The 19975-nt window shown below is 42.2% G+C and overlaps 1 protein-coding gene across 5 annotated transcripts in view; it reads right to left on the bottom strand.

Moving 5' to 3' along the window:
• Window positions 1–19975, bottom strand: part of LOC123956643 (metabotropic glutamate receptor 7-like) — a 342022-nt gene that overhangs the window by 940 nt on the left and 321107 nt on the right. For 3 of the 5 annotated variants that reach the window (XM_046028985.1, XM_046028986.1, XM_046028989.1), the window contains 2 exons: window positions 12879–13125; window positions 297–3490 (listed from right to left, as the gene is read on the bottom strand). In XM_046028985.1, the coding sequence (XP_045884941.1) occupies window positions 3441–3490; window positions 12879–13125 (297 nt within the window). In that variant the 3' untranslated portion in view covers window positions 297–3440. Of the gene's footprint in view, window positions 1–296; window positions 3491–9148; window positions 9424–12878; window positions 13126–19975 lie in introns of those variants that run through there. The other 2 variants (XR_006821589.1, XM_046028988.1) reach the window with 2 other exon arrangements.

Below are 19975 nucleotides of genomic sequence, written 5' to 3'. Positions count from 1 at the left end.
TGTTAACATGTCTATTTTGAAAGCATTCTTAGTTTACAGTATTTTTTTTGCCACACCTCCCTAAAAACTCAGCATAACATGTTTTCTTCATCTCCCGGTTTACTTTTATTTAAGTACACTTTCACACAGTAACTTTACTTTTACTTGAGTGAAATATTCCGGTATTCTTTCCCTCCCTGACCGTCGGATATAATGTTTGACTTCTTACTCTGGATGCCTCTAAACAGCCCTGTTTGGCAGAACGCCAGCGTGAGGGCACGAGGAAGGGCAAAACAGATGCACTCATTTAACAGACCTCCGCTCATTTATTCTACTCATGCAACAGCAACTTATCTCAATGCAGGACACAACGATTTTTATAACAGCACAAGGCCCAGGTGAGCGTTGCAGAGGTATCTGTGCCGTGCATTCAGGATCTGTAGATTGTGTTTTATTGATGATATTCAACGGAGAAACAAGCTTCTTAGGAACTGAGATTGAGTAGTTGATTTTCTGAAAGTCAGCCGTGCACCTCAGATTTTCTTTAGTGCCCATTTTCTCCACGAAAGGAACCATGTTGAATCTCATTTACAGCAAAGAAAAGGAATTTTTGATATTCTACATTCTCTGATGGAGGTCCGTGTGCGACGAGGAATTACTTAAATCAAATACTTTCTCGAGGCAATTCAAGTGAAAAAGCTTTCTTAAGAGTAAGACACGACTACCAAACTGCGAGTCCTCAGGGAATATATATAAAAAAATAACCAAATGTTTTTTTATTTCATGTTGATACATTCTTGGACAACACCACAGAATAGTTGCATGAGTGGCCAAATGTAAATCTCTCCCACAACAATTGGCACATAAGCAGCAAGGGCAACATGAATATACCTAGTACAAACAGTAGAAAACATACATGCTTCCTTTTTTTTTTTCTCTTCTTCTTACAAGTATTTTTGTTTTTTTTAAATATATATTAATCTTTTTCCGTAGTTTCCAGGAAAATAAGAAAAACAATCAAAGCCATATTCTGCTGTGTGAGAAAGAATCAGTGGAGGTCAATGGTAAAGAAACTCAAAATCAAAAACAGTACACTTCAGAGCAGACAGGTGGAATCAACTGTGTTGAGAAAATTTCATTATTTTAAACTTTTTTTTTTCTGATTCTGTTTCAACATCGAACATATCAGGCATGCATTGACAACCTCGACATCAACACCTTTTAGTTGTATCAGTAGTCCATGAAATCACCAGATATTCAGCACAAATCCAGTGAAGTCTGGACCCAAGGAGGTTCTTTTTAAGTGTGCTACAACACAGTTAAGGGTCGTCATCATCATCATCATCATCATCATCGTACACCTACAAAATACTGGAGAAGTCATCGTGTTTGCTGCTTGTGGAGAAGGAACACACATGTTGGGATGGGAAGGCTTTCATCATGGGACCACAAACAGTTCAAACAAAAAGGCCTTTAGAAACACGCCTGTTTTTTTAAAAAGTTTTTTTTGAGGGGGGCTTTGTGTTCACGCCCAGCCGAGGAATCTGATTTTTACCACGTCGGGGGACTGAAGTGAAGATTTTTGGAATCGCATGCGTCAGAAACCCGATGAACAGAAGGCTAAATCTCTGATGTTTTTTTTTGAAAAGTTCACAGCTCAGATTTATAACAAGTTTCTGAGGAACGGGTGACTTCAGATCTCTTTCCCAGTCAAGCGACGAAGAGAACACGACACGTTCAGAGGCAACCTGGCAGCCCCGGAAAACTTGGCTTCAATTCTTCAGTGTGTTTCTAGAACAGAGGTCTTCAAACTGTGAGCCGCCTCCCGCCGAGGAGGGAGACAGGTGAGGCAAAGATACTGAAAGGGGGCGGGTGCGTGCAGGAAGTTAGTACAGGTTATTTGGCTGCTGATTGGACGGCTCACCAACACGGGCAGCAGGTGGCGCTGCAGCGGTGACAGCTGATGGACGATGAGTAAGAGACTTTAAGTTACAGGAAACATTGATTCAGGCGCAGCACAAAAATACTCTCCTCTTTCCATTGTCACCTGGAATCAGCTCTGCGGGAGTTTCACTAAATGTTCATGATTCACCTGCAACACTCCTGAACCTTTTTGGCTATTGATGAAACAGAGCTGGAAACCCAAAGACGATACAGAGATGATGCTGAGACAATATGTTATTAATACCTATTAGCCACAAATTCACATTTTAAAGTTTCCTGTAACTTTAAAACAAATTGCACTCCTGCTTGGAGTCATAACTCCGTCAACTCTGAACAGACACGACACAACACACATTTTTAGATTCAGTGACTTACACCTGTAATTATATCAAAGTCCATCATTAATAAAGATCCAGAAATCTGCTTAGAAATCACAGAAAGAAGCTGCTCCTTCTGGCTGCACATCCTGCCTGAGAATCTTTAAGTTTTCTTCAGTATCAGAGTCTCCAGTGGAAGCTTCTGTGGGTCCACTGCTAACAGGAGCGGCTAACAGCATTTAGTACTTTAATGGTGCCAGGTTTGAGATTCACCCCCTGTACTAAATAATGATGCTGTCATTATAAAAGTGAGAAGCTGGCTGAGAAAATATGGTTGCAGGACTTTTTTAAGATGTCCAGATTTTTGGGCGGAATTACATTTAAGAGAAAAATGCAAAAATCAGATTCCAGGTGGCCGCGTGAGCAAAGCCCTCAAAATCCTCAAAGCGAAGAATATGGCTTTAATAAAAATAAAAAAAACAATGAGCATCCAAGAAGCAAGACCAAAAACCGATTCATCATCAACATCATAACCATTGTCTTAAAAAAAGAAAAAGGGAAATAAAAATCAACAACCCAAAGGAGGCCGACATGTAAGCCATAACGAACGGACGACACGCGGGTGGACGGGAAGGTTGGAAACTTGCAGTTTGGAAGGACATTAAAAGACAAGAGGAGGCGGGCTCCGTACAAAGGTCACGTCAGGCCGAGACGGCTGCTTTGTTTGACATCAACAGCAGAGAGAGACGCGACACGGGAGCCCGGAGAGCTCGGCCGACTCTTCGCAAGCCAGAGGCTGAAAGACTTCCACTGATGCATCTATTTGTTCTCAGCACCACCATCACCACCACCTCACGAACAAAAAGATTATTTTAATTTTCTGAACAATTTTCCCCAAATCCCCACGTCTTTATTTTTTAAACAGTTCCTTGCTTCTCTTTGACCGAGTGTGCCCAAAGAAAAGTCCCACAAGGTTTTGCTTTAGCATCTGAAAGTCTGTAGTGGGCAATGAAGCACATGAGACTGAATAAAAAATAAAATAATTTAACAACAACAACAAAACAAAAACAAAAAAAATACCCCTTCCTTCTGGGTTTTTCTCCCTCTTCTTGTTTTTAGCCAGCGGGGCAGGAGACCAGACATCTCCAGCTATCGCTCTCTTTCTCCTGTTCAGCCTCTCGTTCGGATGGAGGAATGCCGTTAGATCACAAGGTCGTTGTAGCTCACATATTTCTTCTTTTCTGCCGGACCTGAAGAGGGGAGAGAACGGACAAAGCAACAATCAGCTTCAGCGCTAGCGGCTGTAATTTAAAGTGTTAACGTCGGGGTGAGATGAGAGTTAATGATTAACGAAAGGCTTGAATTATGAACTCTCAAAAGCGAGGGAGAGTGCAGGTTGGTGTCTTTGACGGCCGAGATTCAGCCTTCAGTACAAAGAGAATCCTCTTCTCTTCTTTTAGAAGTAATGAAGTGATGTAAGGTTTTAGATGTTGAGAGGTCATAACTCAAATGCGAAGGAGGCGTGTGCAGCAGAAGACAAAACAAAGAACATCCAAAAGGTAAATAAGATCAGCGTCTGCAGAAGCAACCTTTGATTAAACTTTTGGCTAAAGTCTCTCATGTTGAGGGCTCTGTTTAAATCGTGCAAGAGCAAAGAGCAGCAGTACAAAGTGCAAAAAGGCTCGGCGGAGGGGAACATAGATCGGAGGATGTACACTCTCAGCCAAACACATCATGCCTCCCAACTTGAAGGTCATAAAGCTAGTTGTGTCAGATAGAGCGGAGTTTTGTTTCTTGTTGAAACAAGAACAACATTCTTAATCAAAGTAGTTTATCCCCTAGTATTGACTATCAATGAACTACTCTATTTAGTACCAACTACACTAAACAGGAACTCCTTAAAAGGAGCTTTTTGGATTCTACTTTAACACTCGCGGCAGCTGGACGTCCGGCAGCCGAGTGAAAATACTTTTACATTTCAAGCATTGCTCAGTTGTTGCTGTGGAAAATCCTGCTAACCAGATTAGTGACGTTTCTCCAGACAAAATACGAGCAACTCTCTCAGTGTTGTGCCTCATTTGAATGAAACCTCCCACTTGTGCACCAAAATGCCGCACAGACGAGCAAAGAGGATTTCAAGGTGAAGGTTTGTGCTGGTCGCTGTGCCGAGAAGAAAATTAGGCCCTCGGATGTCAAATGAGCAGGTGGAACAGGCTTCATCTGTTCCCTTTAGTTATGACCACCTCGCTATCTTCCCCTTGCAGCTGCACCCCCCCCCCCCTCCCCTGTACCGGCGACCACATGGCCCTCGGTGTTCATGCAGTGACAAAAGGCTTCAAGCCCTGAGCTCATCATCAATCATGCCAGGAAGATAAAAGAGAAAATAGCATAATATGCATATCAGGTCCTGAAAGTATCATGAACCTCCCTGACTTTGTCATTATGCATCTTCTTCATTTAGAAAGCAGTCAGTTCTGAGTCTGACGGGGGTTAAACGGTTCAATCAAGGCCGAGTTATCCTACGCAGAACACTGCCAGCAAGCTCAACTTACTGGATTGAAAGTAATAACATCTCACAGAGTTCTGACAGCCATCTCCTGAGATTAGGAGTAAAGTGGTAGCAGCGCAGTAAAAACACATCTCTTCTCTTGAGGGGTTTAGGATGAACGGGGGAAGACGGCCCAGTAAAGTGCATGTGCCGTCTACATGCAGCAACAGCTGTTAATGTTAACGCCCATCTGACTTTCCTCTGATTTGTAATTCTGCAGACATCAACAGACTTTCAGGAAACTGGATCAAATTCTTCCTTGTTAGAAAAACGTAAAATATTTACATCTGGGGTAGGGCTGGACAATAAAACAATAACAATATTTATCGCAATATAATTTGTTTCAATAACAATAAAAAAAATGTTCAATAAATATTCAATAAATGTTTGACTTTATTCACTTGAGTCATACACAAATTAGGACTTTTTTTTTTTTATTAAGATGTTTATTTTATGGGGGAAAAGGGCCCGAAAAAAAGCTTTTACTTAATTTGACTCGTACATATTTGTTGACAAAGATTTTATCGTAGTTATGTTCTAACTCAGATTTGTGAAGTTATCCACTGTTTAGCATCTAGTGTTGACCATAATTTAGAGTTTAAACTGCAATTAACCATCAGGTGTCTTCAACTTCCACTCAGGAGCAAAAATCAGCCTTTAAACTCAAAAGAAATAACGATTTGATACTTATCGTGATAATTATCGATATCAAAAGATATTAAAATCTTTATCGTGATAACATTTTTGGCCCCCGGGGGACATCTCGTCCCACATCCAAAATGTTTCTATGTCTGAATAAAAAGCACAAATGCCATTATCAATGAAAGGACGGGTGATGCTACAAGCTTGTTTGGTAGCGACGAATAAACCATTTATGTCGACACAGTTAGCCTCTTTTAAATGTTCAAATGTGTTTCGTTTGAAACTCTAATTAAAGAGTAACTTAACACCCCCATAAAAGCTCATCTTTGCTGACCTTCACTGGTTTCTGATGTATCAGTGAGCTCCAGTAAACCAGCTAACTCTATATAAAGTAGTTTATATTAACAATTAATCAGTCACAGGAGACGTCTTACTGCACAACAAGTACTTTTACTACAGGAAGATGATGATTCTTCTGTACTTTTACTTATGTGAAACACTCTTTAAAGGTCCGGTGTGTAATATTTCAGAGGATCTATTGACAGAAATGCAATATAATATCCATAACTATGCTTTCAGTGGTGTATAAAGACCTTGGATAATGAACCCTTATGTTTTTATTACCTAGAATGAGTCATTTCTATCTACATACACCACAGATCCTCTTAAGTGGATGTTGCTGGATTTAGAAATTAAATTGATATAATGTACAACCTCATGGAGACATCGACAATGTTAGTTTTATTGCTTATTATAAAGTACTTATTTTGTCCGAGGAGCACGTGATTGCACAGTGAGCCATTTGTTGCAATTCACAAACCTCGCCACTAGATGACACTAAACCTTACACACTGAACCTTTAACCTGTAATGGAATATTTTTACACTGTTGTACAGTATCGGTACTTTTACTCGAGTAAATGTTTTGAGAACTTCTTCCACCACTAAACAAAGCACAAACACTGCTGTTACTCTTTATGCAGCCTCAGGTTTAAAAACTTGCGCTTGAATAAAATATTCATTATGTAAATGATAAAATCTGTAGATACCTTAAACCCAATTACTCACTGGGAGCAAGACGCCTCTTTAGCTCGTGTTTTGTATTTACTCTAAAAACACATTTAGGTTCTTGCACAATCATATGAACGGCAGTAAATGCTCCCAATCTTCCTCGACATGTTTGATATTTAAATCCAACAGACACATGACTTTTGGGATTATTCTGCTCTATTACTTGTCTTAAAAACAAAGGAGGTATCAAGATTGTTTCAGGTGAACTCGCTCGTCGACATCTGAAGCTCGCTGCTCAGTCTCCACATTCGTTCCTCAAAATAAGATTTAAAGGGCGTGCCACATATGAGGAAGAGTTACAAAGGCTAATCCCCAAAGCAATGACTGTAGAAGATGTATTTCACATCTGCAGGCACCCAGGGCAGTGCTAAGAAAGAAGGGGAGATTTGGAAGTACTACTTGTAAGGATTCTTTTGAGAGCAGTCAGGGCTATATGAGTTTTAAGAGATCTATAGAAGCCTTTGTTGGGTGAGCATTCAGCTGTTGGAGAAAGGCAGAGGCCTTATAAGAGGAGAATCGGAGGGATTTGGCCTTTGAAGCGAAGGAGAACGGCGAGAGATGGAGGTCTTTGTTGTCCCGGAGTCAGCTGCAGGAGCAGAGAGGAAGGAGAAGGAGACGGGGGCAATAACAGCAGAGAAGAAGAGATGGAGCCATCTTAAGTGACTGAAGGCTATTACAGTGTGGCGACGGTGGAGGGAGGCGGCGGCGGCGGCAGGTGAGAGGCCGAGATTGAAAAGAGAGAGCGTTTAAAAAGAGCGAGCGGAAAAAACAGTAAACCTGCGGCCGAGTGAGCGAAGGCTGCAGAGAGGGAGAGATGGAGTGATAAACGAGAGGGGAACCGGGTCGGCCCGGGACAACAGATGGCTCTTGCCGGTCTTCAGGGAGTCGTGACTGAGCTGCAGTCTGCAAACACAGCTGCAGTGCTGCTGTGTCGACTCCACCACGAACTGACTCTGAATAGCAAAAGTGAGTCCAGGCCTCCAGGCCCAGGCATCACCACTGGCAGCGGCAGGGTTTTAGTTATTTAATGGTGAGACCACAGAAATTAAATACAATAAACTAGGCTAGGCGCAGATTTTACATATCGGGAGAGCCGGGACCAATGAAACGCCGAGCCTATACAAGTCTAAAATGCCAAACTACCTCAGCACATGCAGACCACAGGACTTTTATACGGGTTTAAGTTTAAACGTCAGGAGTCACTGTCACGTAACCATTCTACCCCATTTACTGCAGGAGGGGATTAGAGTCCACCAGGCTGCAGGCTGGACCACCAGCCAAAAACTAGGGTCTTCACAGTGGACCAGGACCAGGCAGCCGAGATCTAATCCGAATGTGCATTAACGGTTTGATGGTCTAAAAGGACAAAATATCTTTTGCAGTTACATATTAAGGACACTGTCAAGCATTTTAAATAAAAAACAAGAATTTAACAAACAATTTAAATGTATATCGTTGTGTTTCATCTGTCCCGAACAGCAGGGAGAAACCAAACATTAACCCAAAGTCCTTGCACATTTTTACAAGATAGCACCTGGTCTTGATAGAACACACACACACGTGAGTTGTTGATCACAACAAATTATTTCTGTCTTTAACGTTTTGTTTTAAAATGATCTCTCTCCCCGACTTATTTGAACCCAAATTACCCAAATCTTTTTCTAAAGCTAACCAAACGAAACTGCGAGCGTTTTGTGTTCGCTGGACTGCTCGTATGTACGTCACTGTATAAAGTAATTGGCAGTAAAACTATTGTTTCGCTTAGGAATGAGGCAGCGTTGGACATTTCTGTTGGTTTCATGTATTATTAATAACAATAATAAACTTCAGTTACAGAGCACTCATCAGAAACATGAAATGAATGATAAAATACATAAAAACAAGTATTTTGAATCTGCAGAGTGATTCTTTCCCGGCTAACAACCTGCTAACAACCTGCTAACATTGCTATTAGACAGCTAACATCACCATCAGCAGCAGCGTTAGGAGTACGCAGCACCAGAGGAGCTGCTGCAGACTCACAGGTGGTCTCCTCCTGACTTCTCTCTCATTATCATTACTCTCCAGTTCATCTTGGTGACGCCGTGTGATGAAGAAGTGATGCTTTTTATCACACTGCTGTCGCGCCAAAGCTAACTGCTAACAACAGAAGAATCAGACAGTATTTCCTTTATCGCACGTTTGGTCTTGGATCCCCGCGTATCCCCCGCCATAGACCGCAGTAAAACCTGAGGTCAAACGTACAGTTAAAGTGCCACCTAAAAATAGCATGCACCAGAGGAAGACTGTAAATCTGCCACTCAACAGTCATATTATGCTCTCCTCATGTAAAAGTTATGAGTCAATTGAAAGATGGCGATGAAGAGCTGTGGAAGGATACTTAACATTCACCGCACACACTCCCTCCTCTCTCCCACTAAAATGTATTCCCCTTATCTCTCTCTCTCTCTCTCTCTCTCTCTCTGTGGACCGGCTCTCTCTCCACCTCCTCAAACCTCCACAAGAAAATGGATCAAGGTCAGGACAGCAAAGCAGAAGCAGAAGATTAATTTGCTCTTACCTCGGATAAATTATGAAATTAGCCTGTCGGGGGGGGAGAAAAACAGTATTCGGTGAGTTGTCCCCGAGAGCCCCCAGAGGGAGTCCCACTGCGAGGCGGGAACTCCATCACATTGCCATGTAATTTCAATTTGTGCACTTTTTATTTCTGGGAACATTCGGGTTCTTCTTCGCTCGTTTATTACGGTTCTGATTTCCTGGTGGAGCAGGTGTGCATGTTTTTTTTCTTCATTTCATTTGAAAGCTGTTTGATGTTTCTGCCGTGCTCCTTTTTTTTACTTTTGTAGAAATGCAGGTCTTTGTGATGGAAATTCAGCGTGGAAGTTAGAAAAATGCTCAGCGTCTCATCCTGAGCGTCACAGAGCTGAATGTGAGACAAAAATAAAAATAATAAAAGTGACATGGCATTTGGACAAAACTACATTATTCAGCCGTTTATGTGTCACAGGGAAAACTTGTATATGAAAAGGAAATAATGGTTTTAACTCAACACACCTTCAACACATCAGCATGAATTTCCAGGATTTTCACAAATCCTTACTGACCATAAGCAATGAGGCACCGTGTGCAGAGGAGGGACGCAGCGATTACAGATTTAGTTACTACGATTATAGTCTAATAATTATAATTATAGTCTAGAATAATCACGGTTTCACGATTATTATGAATTAATTAATTTAACAGCACCAGTAATGACTTAAGTTGATTTTTAATATTTAATTACATTAACAATTATATTTCTATAATATGTAAGTATCATTAATTTGAGAGGAATATTAACTTTATTTATCCCCCAGGGGAAACTGTTAATCTCATCCATACATGCAGCATCTCTCATGCAGTGTTATGAATAAGTGAAGTGCAGGTGATTGGTAGTCCTGGACGTCTATAAGCTCCTGATGTTTTGTTAGTGTTTCACACCTGGCAACATTTCCTCAGCACAGACAGCAGGAGGGAGCAGGATGTAACGTTAAATGTTCAGTGACTGAAGGTCTGCAGAGGACGACGTTCAGAAAAGAAGCGATTTGCTCTGCGTGGGTTCAGCGCAAACGTTTGACAGCGGCGTGTGCGTGAGCTCGCTCAGTTATTATGTATTACCTTTACTTTCTTCAGTAACGCCCTGGTCAGTGTTGGTGCACCCGAAATGCTCTTTGGTGGAAATAAAGCTTCACAGTTTGCCAGAGTTTAGCCAGTGAACAGTAGTAGCCTCCATGTCTCTGATAAGCGCCACACTTTCAGCTGCTGCACCGCTCGTTAACTTTTTATTTTCATTTTGTGCAAGTTTCAACACAAACAGTCGGTGTAGCGGAGCCTTTGCGATTAATTAACCGTGATGTTTTAATGTGAGATCCGGTAATCGCTGCATCCCTCGTGCAGAGTCCCTTTACAGCCCTGATTAATGAGCTCTCACGCTGTCTTTATGCTGCACCTCAAAAATCTACCCTCTTTTTACACATTTTTGGGTCAAAATGACTAGTAGGAACAAAATATTTTGAATCTGTGCAGCGGCTGCTACTTATTCCTTTGGGGCGCGAGGGAAACGAGAACCACTGCTCTACGTACACAACAAACTCCTCTTACTCGTTTGCACCATCGAGACTTCAGTTTCCTGTCTGTTCCTGACTTCTATTCTTTATTATTATTTTGTAAATAAACTGTAACTTTTTCTTGTAAACTCGTCTCATCTCCGCTGAGATCTGCGCCGTGACAGAGGGAAAAATAGCTGCTGGTTGAAACATCTACTGCCCGGATTCACAACTGTTTGTACCTACAAGTCACTGCAACACCAAGATATGTGGAAATAAGGCCCAGGTTTAAAAATACTGAAATAAACTCTGTTTGTACAAAAATTACTATCAGTGATGGTCTCCCACAATAATAATCTAAATCCATCTCTAGGAAATTAAGTTTATGTATTAATAACTTGTTTTTCTGGTGTAAGAAGTTCTACGTTAACAGATTGAACCCGAGTCACAGGACCTGACGGGACTGTGACAGTCTGGTTTGGTTGAGGCAACAAAAGCACTTTGGTTAATTGAATTAATTATTGAAGATCACAGATTCTGTTAGATATTAGGAGGAAATGGTTTAAATGCCTTTATTAGCCTGTTGTGGGTTTTGAGAACTACATATATATTACTTATGGGATTTGTTACCTGTGGACAGGCCTAGGCTAGCTGTTTCCCCCTGTTTCCAGTCTCTATGCTAAGCTAAGCTAATCAGCTGATGTCTGTAGCTTCATATTTAGCGCACAGACACGAGAATGAGCGCTGAACACTTGATTCTCAGAGACAAAAACGGTTTCCAAGAATGTCAAACTCTCCATTTAAAGAATGCGATAAGTGTACGGTTGGATGGGTGAAATAATAACATGCCTTATTATGTTTCGGCTGAGTTTAGATTCAGGGATGGGCAGTATTTATGTTGCACGTGTTCAAAATACGTATTTCAAATTCAAAATAGGATTTTGGAATTTGTTGTATTTGACAGGGTCGATGAAAATGGCTTCAAATTTTGTATCAAAATACTTTGTGCTTTGTATTTTGTAGTTTAAAAATACCGTAAAATACTCATAAATCATGAAAACGCTGCCTCTGATTGGTGCCTGCTCAGTAATTTGCCCGGACGTTTTGAGATCAGAACAAAAAATGCCTACGTTAAGTTTTTGTCAGTTTGCACAAAATCAAATGTTTCAGAGTTGCTGTACCACATGACTTTCTAACGCCACGCGATGCTGTAACTTGTTGAATGCACACCGTTGTGCTGCAGCGCCAATAAACAGCAGGTTGTCGACCCGTCCGCCTCTCGTGTTTGTTGTAGCTCAGATGATGCAAAGTGGGCCCTTCATTACCAAACACTAAGTAATTAAACTAGGATTCAATTAGGAGTCATTAGATAAACATTAAACTGTTGGTGACTTTAAAATAACCTTCATCTGGGTGATCGCATGTGAATATCTGAAATCTGTTGCTCTCAACTTTTTTTCCACTGAGTCAGTGTTCTTGGAAAAGTATTTTTAGTGTTTTTAAAATACAAAAATAAAGTTTATTTGGGCTTATCTTATTTAAAATACATTTTGATCCAGTTTTACCAACCCGCTCTCACTCCCCGACTCGCCACATATGGACGCACGGTCAAGAGCCATCGCCCTCAGTTTGTAACGCCGTCCTAGTTCAGTGACAGTGGGGGAAGCCCCGTAGCGTCAGTTTGTGACGGTAAAGGCAGGTATATGATGTTTAACAGAAAAGACCAGAACCCGGACTTTGAACCAGGAGACCGGGGTTCATGTCCCGTGTGAAACAAAAAGTCACCATTAAATATTTGTTTTTATGAAAGTTATACGTAAATTGACTTAAGTGACGTTAGTTAACTTACGTGCTAACTGACGTACGTAGTTATTTTAACCCAAACCATGATCTTTTCCTAACCTTAACCAAGTACTTTTGTTTCCTTAACCAAACTGCAACGTTTCAAGACTTTAATAACGCGGCATTTCAAAATGGTGATTCTAACCGGACGTTGCTTATTTATTGTTGCTAAGCGTTGCTAACTTGACCTCGGAGCCCTAAACGTCAACAAAAGATGCAAAAGGGGTCGTTAAAAGGCGACGCCAAAGGGCCTTGACCAAGACTCAACATGTGACGAGTCGGGAGTGAGAATGTGTTCACTTAACGCAGTCTGTATGTCACTGTGGGAGCCCTGACGAGGTAATAAACTTTGTACTCATCTCATCTAGGTTTCAAATTCCTATCAAAGTCACTGTTATCCCCGTTCTGACTGACATGAGACCGAGCGGATAAAGCTGTGGTCAGAACTTACTGTTGGCGTCGACGTTCTCGCACAGCTCCGTCTTGGCCTCTCCGTTGGGCCTCTCGCTGGCCTTGTGGGAGAGTCGGGACGACATGGTGGCGGCCGTGACGACGGCTTTGAAGGAACGTTTCCTCTTCTGCACGTTGAGCTCCGGGTGGAAGATGATGACGTAGACTTTGGGCATGTAGAGCATCCCGAGGGCCACGGACGCACTCAGGTTCATGGAGATGGTCAGTGTGGTCGTCTGGATGTAAAGCTGGAGGGCGAACAGGGAGAATAAAGGCGTGTTAGCACATGGGAAGAAGCTGCTGTTGTTCTTTCATGTTCAGAGAAGAGCAGCATGACAGGAGAGGAGTTCCCTCCTGCTGCAGTAAGAACTCTGCCCCTTCAGGGAGTGTTACTTATTGTGTAATCTTCCTGAGACACAGAAGAAAAAAGGTTTTAATATTTAGATTGTTTTCCAAAATTGAAGTAATTTTTCATGTAAGAAACATATCACAAAGGTTTTATTTCTGAAAGAGGGTTTTGCACGTCCCTTGTCTTTACATTACAAGTCATGCTTCAGTAATGATAAAATAATACATTTCCTTCGTCGCTTAAACCTGCGTTCTCTTTAACAGCCAGCAGGGGGCGACTCCAGTATAGACTCCTGTATAGAAGTCTCTGAGAAAATGTTTCTACTTCTCAGCTGATTTATTCCCTCCTGATGAGTTTATGGTCTCAGTCACTAGTTTCAAGTCTTCCTCAACACAGCATGACGTTCATTTAGTAAATTATGGTCCATCAGGATAGAGGCGACTCGTATCCGCTGCTCTGTGAACATTTAACCAGCGCCGCTGAAAAAGATTATCAGGTGTCGGCTTGTCTTTTTTTCCGATAAGTACATTTTGTTTTAAGCCTGTTTGTCGCTAGCCAAAATTAGCATCCCAGCTAATGTCACAGTTAACGTGAATTACAGATGCACCTTGCCAACTAAGCTAGCTAGCTCCGCCGCATTTGTCCAAATATGGTCACGTCTGGTTCCAAAAAACCAAGATGGCGAAGGCCAAACCAACAAGTGACATCATCAGAATCAGATGGAGCTTTATTGCCAAGTAGTTATATATAAAAATATATAAACAACAACGATTAACAATTAACAACAAATATGTGCAATGTGCCAGGTTTATGAAGTGATATTTACATGTGCAGAGACATTTGCGTTATTTGCAAGAGGAAGTGTCAGTGGGGGCCCGGGCCTTGTTGATGAGGCTGCAGACGGGAAGAAACTGTGTTTGTGGCGAGAGGTTTTGGTCCTGATGGACCGCAGCCTCCTGCCAGAGGGGAGAGTCTGAAACAGTTTGTGTGCAAGGTGGAAGGGGTCAGCTTCAATCTTTCCTGCTCGCCTCAGGACTCTGAGGCTCATGAACAATGTGGAGTCCTGAGGCGAGCTGGAAAGATTGCAGCCAATCACCTTCTCTGCAGAGCGAATGATGCGCTGCAGCCTGCCTTTGTCCCTAGCGGTGGCAGCAGCGTACCAGATGGTGACGGAGGAGGTCCTTTAGTCATCTGTTGCTGGGATACCTAAACCATTTGGACTTTTTCCCTAAATGAACATCCCAGAAGATTATTAATTTTTTTGTTTTATTAATTAACTCAATCCAGTTTCTCGCTCAAGTCCAGTTACATGAAAGAGCCCGACTGACTCAGTATGGCCCCGTAAAAAGGCCAAACACAGAACCAAACTGTCGACACTTTTCATGAGCCGGTGATGGATTGTTTTTTATTATCCTCTGTGTTCTCGACCCCCACCTGCAGCAGAGAACAGCAGCAGACACCCGGGGAGCGGCATTAATGTTTTATGCGCTGTGTATATTGCACTTGCATCCGGAGCCGTGGCCCTCTGAACCCAATAGAGGGCCACGGCCGGCCCGAAATGAATGCATGAACGGGCTCGTGCTGTAATGGGCTTCCCAGAGTGGGTTTCACAGAGTTCAGCCTCACTGTCTTTATGTGTTACGGCTCTGCTGTCGCAGTCTGATGTACGCCATTTACAGCGAGACGCCACGGGGGCGACCTCACAGGAGGCTGAGGGGGAGGAGGGGGGAGAGAGGGGACGGTAGAAGAAGCCATGATGTGGGAATTAAAGGAGCAGACGTGATCAGATGTTTTATCTCCTGATGTCCGTTGATATTTTGGTTAATGTGTTCAGTTAAATAGATTCAATGTCCCACCGACACGTTGCCCTGCTGGAAAAATGAAGCCGGTTTGCGCTAGCAAACATCTCCCCTTCAGACTGAGCAGGAACGCTAGCCGGCTGCGTCTTTAGCTGCCATGTTACTTAACATCAGCTCAATTTATAGAAAGTAACTGGCAGCTGTATTTTATTAATACCTACTTGTCCAGTGTTGAGATCATCTGGTAAAACTCTAGACTAAACTGGTGCAGCCTGCAGCTCTGTCCTGTGCAGACTGGTACATCCTAAATTATTGTTCAGTTTTCAGATCTGAAAAAGTGGTTGTTGGGAAAAGGAAAGAAGGAGGTGACCGGAGGAGCTGAGGTTAGTAAAGCAAGTTAGTGATGCAAGCTGGTCCTTTTAAGCTAACGAGGGGACGTTTCCTTTTGGATTTTAATGTGCAAATAAAATGCAGGTTTCTCATGTTGCCTGGTTTTATTTTAATGTCTACAGATAAATGTCTAAAGATCCTGAGGTCATATTAACAGAGATTCGGGGGGGGGGGGGGGGGGGGGGGGGGAAGCTGTGCCATAAATGTAAAATCAGATGGAGAGCATCATAACCAACCTAATAACTTTCCCCAGATCTAAAGGTTGTAGTTCCTCCTCAGTAGGCTGATCTTTGGGCGTTTCATCTAAAGCTCACATTGAACTGTGGGAAAACACTGAAATTTTAAGACATGGGTTTGATATTCAGACTATGTACTATGCACACCAAAAAAATTGTTTTGCTTCACCTCCGCTGCTACAACTCCATCCTAGGGGAAACACTGGACTTGGTGTTAATGTGTCCTTTTTTTATGCTTCGACTTCCTTCTTCGCAGCTCTCTGACCCACTTTGGTTCCGTCCTCTGTCTGGCTTCAAACCCCACAGGGAGCTTTTCAGAATCAGAGCATATTGCCTGCCTGATTTTGCTGACTTGTTCAGATTATGTCGATTTACTAATTCATTTTTTGTGCTTCTACTATGATTAAACAGGCTACGTAGTTGAATTTTGGTCATTTAACTGTGTTTATTGTTGACATATGATGAATCTGCACTGGGTGTTTTATTTAAAAAATGAAAATAGGGTATTACAGAAACTTCCTAACCAACAGATCCTATCCTAACAAGGGTTAGGAAGTGATTTAGGAAAAAGTCCTTTCCTAACGTTAGGAAAAGTGTATTACAGAAGCATCCTAACTTCATAAAATCCTAAATAAACTCTCCTCACTTTAGGAGAACTGTTAAGATGTCCTAACTTTTAACTTTTCCACCTCGTAGTGTTTAACGCAATGGGAACGGACTGACCCGGTACGTAATCGATTTTCGCTGTTCTAGCTGTTTTCCGTCCAAAGACTGCGGCGCTTTGTGTCCACAGAGATCGTCTGGCGGGCTGCCATCTTGGTGAGGTCGGCTGCGGTCTTTAGTTTCGTTTGTGTCGCGAGGTATGAGAGCCGAAAAAGAGTGTAATTTGTAGGATGTTCTGTTCTCAAGCTGTGGGCCTGTCAAGCATGGGAGTGCTTTTGGCCATTTATACTGACTGTTTTTATCAATATTTCAATGTTTTGGGAGTTTTATGTTATTTGGAACGTGGTCGTGTGGAGAGAAATAATGTTTTGAAGATAACTCCCAATAAAAGTGAACATAGAAACTAGAAAAAATATGGCCAAAACATGGACAATCGCCTGGTATATTTTTGAAAGATTGTGTACTAACTGTTGTAAATCAGTTTCTTTTCATCAGATTTACAGTTACAGCTGTTTTCCAGGTGGAGTAAAAGATATTCAGGTACTTTATAATCTACCTTATGATGGTTTTGATGGTTTACTGCATTAAAATATAGCTTTTTTTTTTACCAGGCGAGGATGAAAATATCATATTTTTTCTGTATTTCATCTCCATGTAGTCTGTAATGGTAAAATAAATATATTAATGTACAATGGTATACCTATTTGACCTTAAGGAGACCATAATTATGCATCTAGGCCTGATGTTTGAGGAGATATTACGGATTTATTTTGGATATGTTATTTGAGGTGTTTTTCCTAGAAATAGGTGCCAGGTAGGAGATTAATAACTCATTTAATCCACATGGCTGCTCTTTTATTGCTTTTACAAGATCAACAAAATGTCAACAGGCCGAACTTGTTGATGACAAAACCCTCGTTAGTAGAAAGGCTGTAGGCGATGTAACGCTGGATAATGTCTCATTATGTCACATGCTCCATGTACCAAAGTAGCCCAAGTCTTTAATAGAAGGAGATCGGGGGGGTTTCCTCTGCTCTCTGGACACAACAGTTGCCTTTCTCTTCGTATCACTTATAAATGGACTTATTTTCTTTTTGACAGCTGGCTGCCAGATATCCTGCGGTGACTGTGTCCGCTGTTTTGGCCCCCCTCTCCCTAATTAACCATTACGTGGATTTGGATTTCTCGACGGAGGTTACCAGCATGATAGCTGTTGTTTCTGCTCCATTTTTTTGTTTCATTTCAGTTTGTTTCATTAAAAAAAAAAAACTACCGCAAAACAGCGATTAAACGCAGTTTAGCTTAAAAAGTTGTAGCTTTAAAAGTTGATAACCGATGTTGGATTGAGTATTTAGGATTTCCTAACCTGAGATAAGATAGGATTCCTAAAGTTAGTTAGGATTCGCGTCTGTAATATTGGTCTTAACTTAAGACTTCAGACAGGAAGTTTCTGTAACAAAAATATCAAAACTATATTTTAAGAAAACCTAAATTCAGAAACGCTGCAACTAGCACAGACAAGCTTGTTGATTTGTCACTTGTCGGGGAAAAAAAACAACATTCATCACTTTTTAAGTTTTTAATTTTAGTTTTCTTAGGCTGCAGCACATTGAGCTGTCAGGGCCACCGTACTCATGACCCGGCAGAGCAAAATGAACCCAGCAAACATGAAAATTAAGAGGCGATTCAGTCCGTTTATAACGTCCTGCTAAATAAAGGTAGACACACAAACACACTTGTGAGTGTTTTGTATCAGCTCTCAGTAAACGCTGTGAACACAGTGGTTCTTTGTCTCTGTGTGATATAAATCAGTGCGATAAGACAACAGCGTTATGATAAGATGACACGTCAGATACAGAAGAAGCAGCGCACAAAACCAAAGACCTAATCTGTCGCATCTTTCTTTGTCACCGAACACGTGTCTTTGTGTCTCTGTTTGTTTACGGCGGCCGCTGTGTGTTCGAGGTTTTCTTTTATTTAAGGGAGATGGTAACTTGATTAGTGAGAGCAGCCGCGGGAGGAAGATAAGGAGAGAGAAAATCCAGAGGAAGCCTCCATCTGAGCAGACAGACGAGGCGCGGCGCCGACGACCATCTCAAATCTCATCTTATTGTTTTTTGTTATCGTGAGCCGAACCACAGGAAGGTTAAGTGGATAATTTATCTTCCAGAGTCTCCTGTGCACATTTACTAAGTACAATTTGAAATACTTACACTGGACATGTGTTTTTTTCCTATTAAAATGTTACTTTTTACTTCTGCTTCACTATAAATGGTGGGCAGTAACTAAGTATATTTACTCGAGGTATTTATACTATACTTGAGTATTTTCTTTTCATGCAAATTAGCTTTATTGACATGAATGTATAAAAATACTGGCAGAACATCATAGAAACTCATCAACCCCACTTTTGACTTTCTACTTCTCCATTTATCCATCCGAGTTTTACTCACAAAACATATGAAGAGTTTATAAAATATGATGTTTTGTTATAAATTAAACTTCCCAATAGTGTTTACAAGTACAGCTAGTACATTAGTTGATTGACAGAAAGTTAATGGGCAACTAAAAACATTTCATGTTTGACAAATGTGAAGAGTTGCTGCTTTTCAGACAGAAACAAGCATTATGAAGGCGTCACTTTGTAACAGGACGCCAACGTTCACGTTTGATTTCTGTTCTCCATCTCAATTATTTTAAATCAGGGCTTGAAGATGTCATTTTCTGCTCATTTTCAGGCGCTGCTGCCCAAATAAACTCGCCTCGCTTTGCTTTCTGTAAAAACGAGATAAAGCGTGAGATAAAAATCCCGAGTTCCTGTCAGATAAAACGGAGAGGAGCTCAGGCGTGGTCACGACGATCTGAGATTTCTTCTTCGGTCACGCCGACTCTTGTGTGCGGATCCTGCTTCTCGGTGCAGACGGCGCGTCTCCGATCAGGACCATCTCCGGAGAATCAATTCCAAGAGCACGTCTCACATTTAAGGCCGAAAGCAAAACGAATCTTTATTAATCACGTCCAGCTCTGCGTTTCTGAGGGAGAAGCACAACAGGAAGCTGCAGCCGCACAGAAAAACAGCGAGCTGAAAGCAGCTGTGACGCTCCGGAGAGCCGAGACGCCGCAGGTTCGTGATGCGTGATGGTTCACCCGCACGCCGTCAAGCTCACACGAGCACGTTGGGTCTCCCTCCTCACCCGTCTGTCTCTCTCCTCTCCCGTCTGTCTCTCTCCTCACCCTCCTCTCCCGTCTGTCTCTCTCCTCACCCTCCACTCCCGTCTGTCTCTCCCCTCTCCCTCCACTCCCGTCTCTCTCCCTCCTCTCTCCCTCCACTCCAGTCTGTCTCTCTTTCTCTCCCTCCTCACCCGTCTCTCTCCTCTCTTGTCTCTCTCCTCTCCCGTCTGTCTCTCTCCTGTCTCTCTCCTCTCCCGTCTGTCTCTCTCCTGTCTCTCTCCTCTCCCGTCTCTCTCCTCTCCCGTCTCTCTCCTCTCCCGTCTGTCTCTCTCCCGTTTGTCTCTCTCCTGTCTCTCTCCTCTCCCGTCTGTCTCTCTTTCTCTCCCTCCTCACCCGTCTCTCTCCTCTCTTGTCTCTCTCCTCTCCCGTCTCTCTCCTCTCCCGTCTGTCTCCTCTCCCGTCTCTCTCCTCTCCCGTCTCTCTCCTCTCC

This window comes from Micropterus dolomieu, linkage group LG18, assembly GCF_021292245.1.
Source record: "Micropterus dolomieu isolate WLL.071019.BEF.003 ecotype Adirondacks linkage group LG18, ASM2129224v1, whole genome shotgun sequence".
Taxonomy (NCBI): Eukaryota; Metazoa; Chordata; class Actinopteri; order Centrarchiformes; family Centrarchidae; genus Micropterus; species Micropterus dolomieu.
Note: the sequence above shows the minus strand (reverse complement) of the source record. Positions and strands in the feature narration are given on the sequence as shown.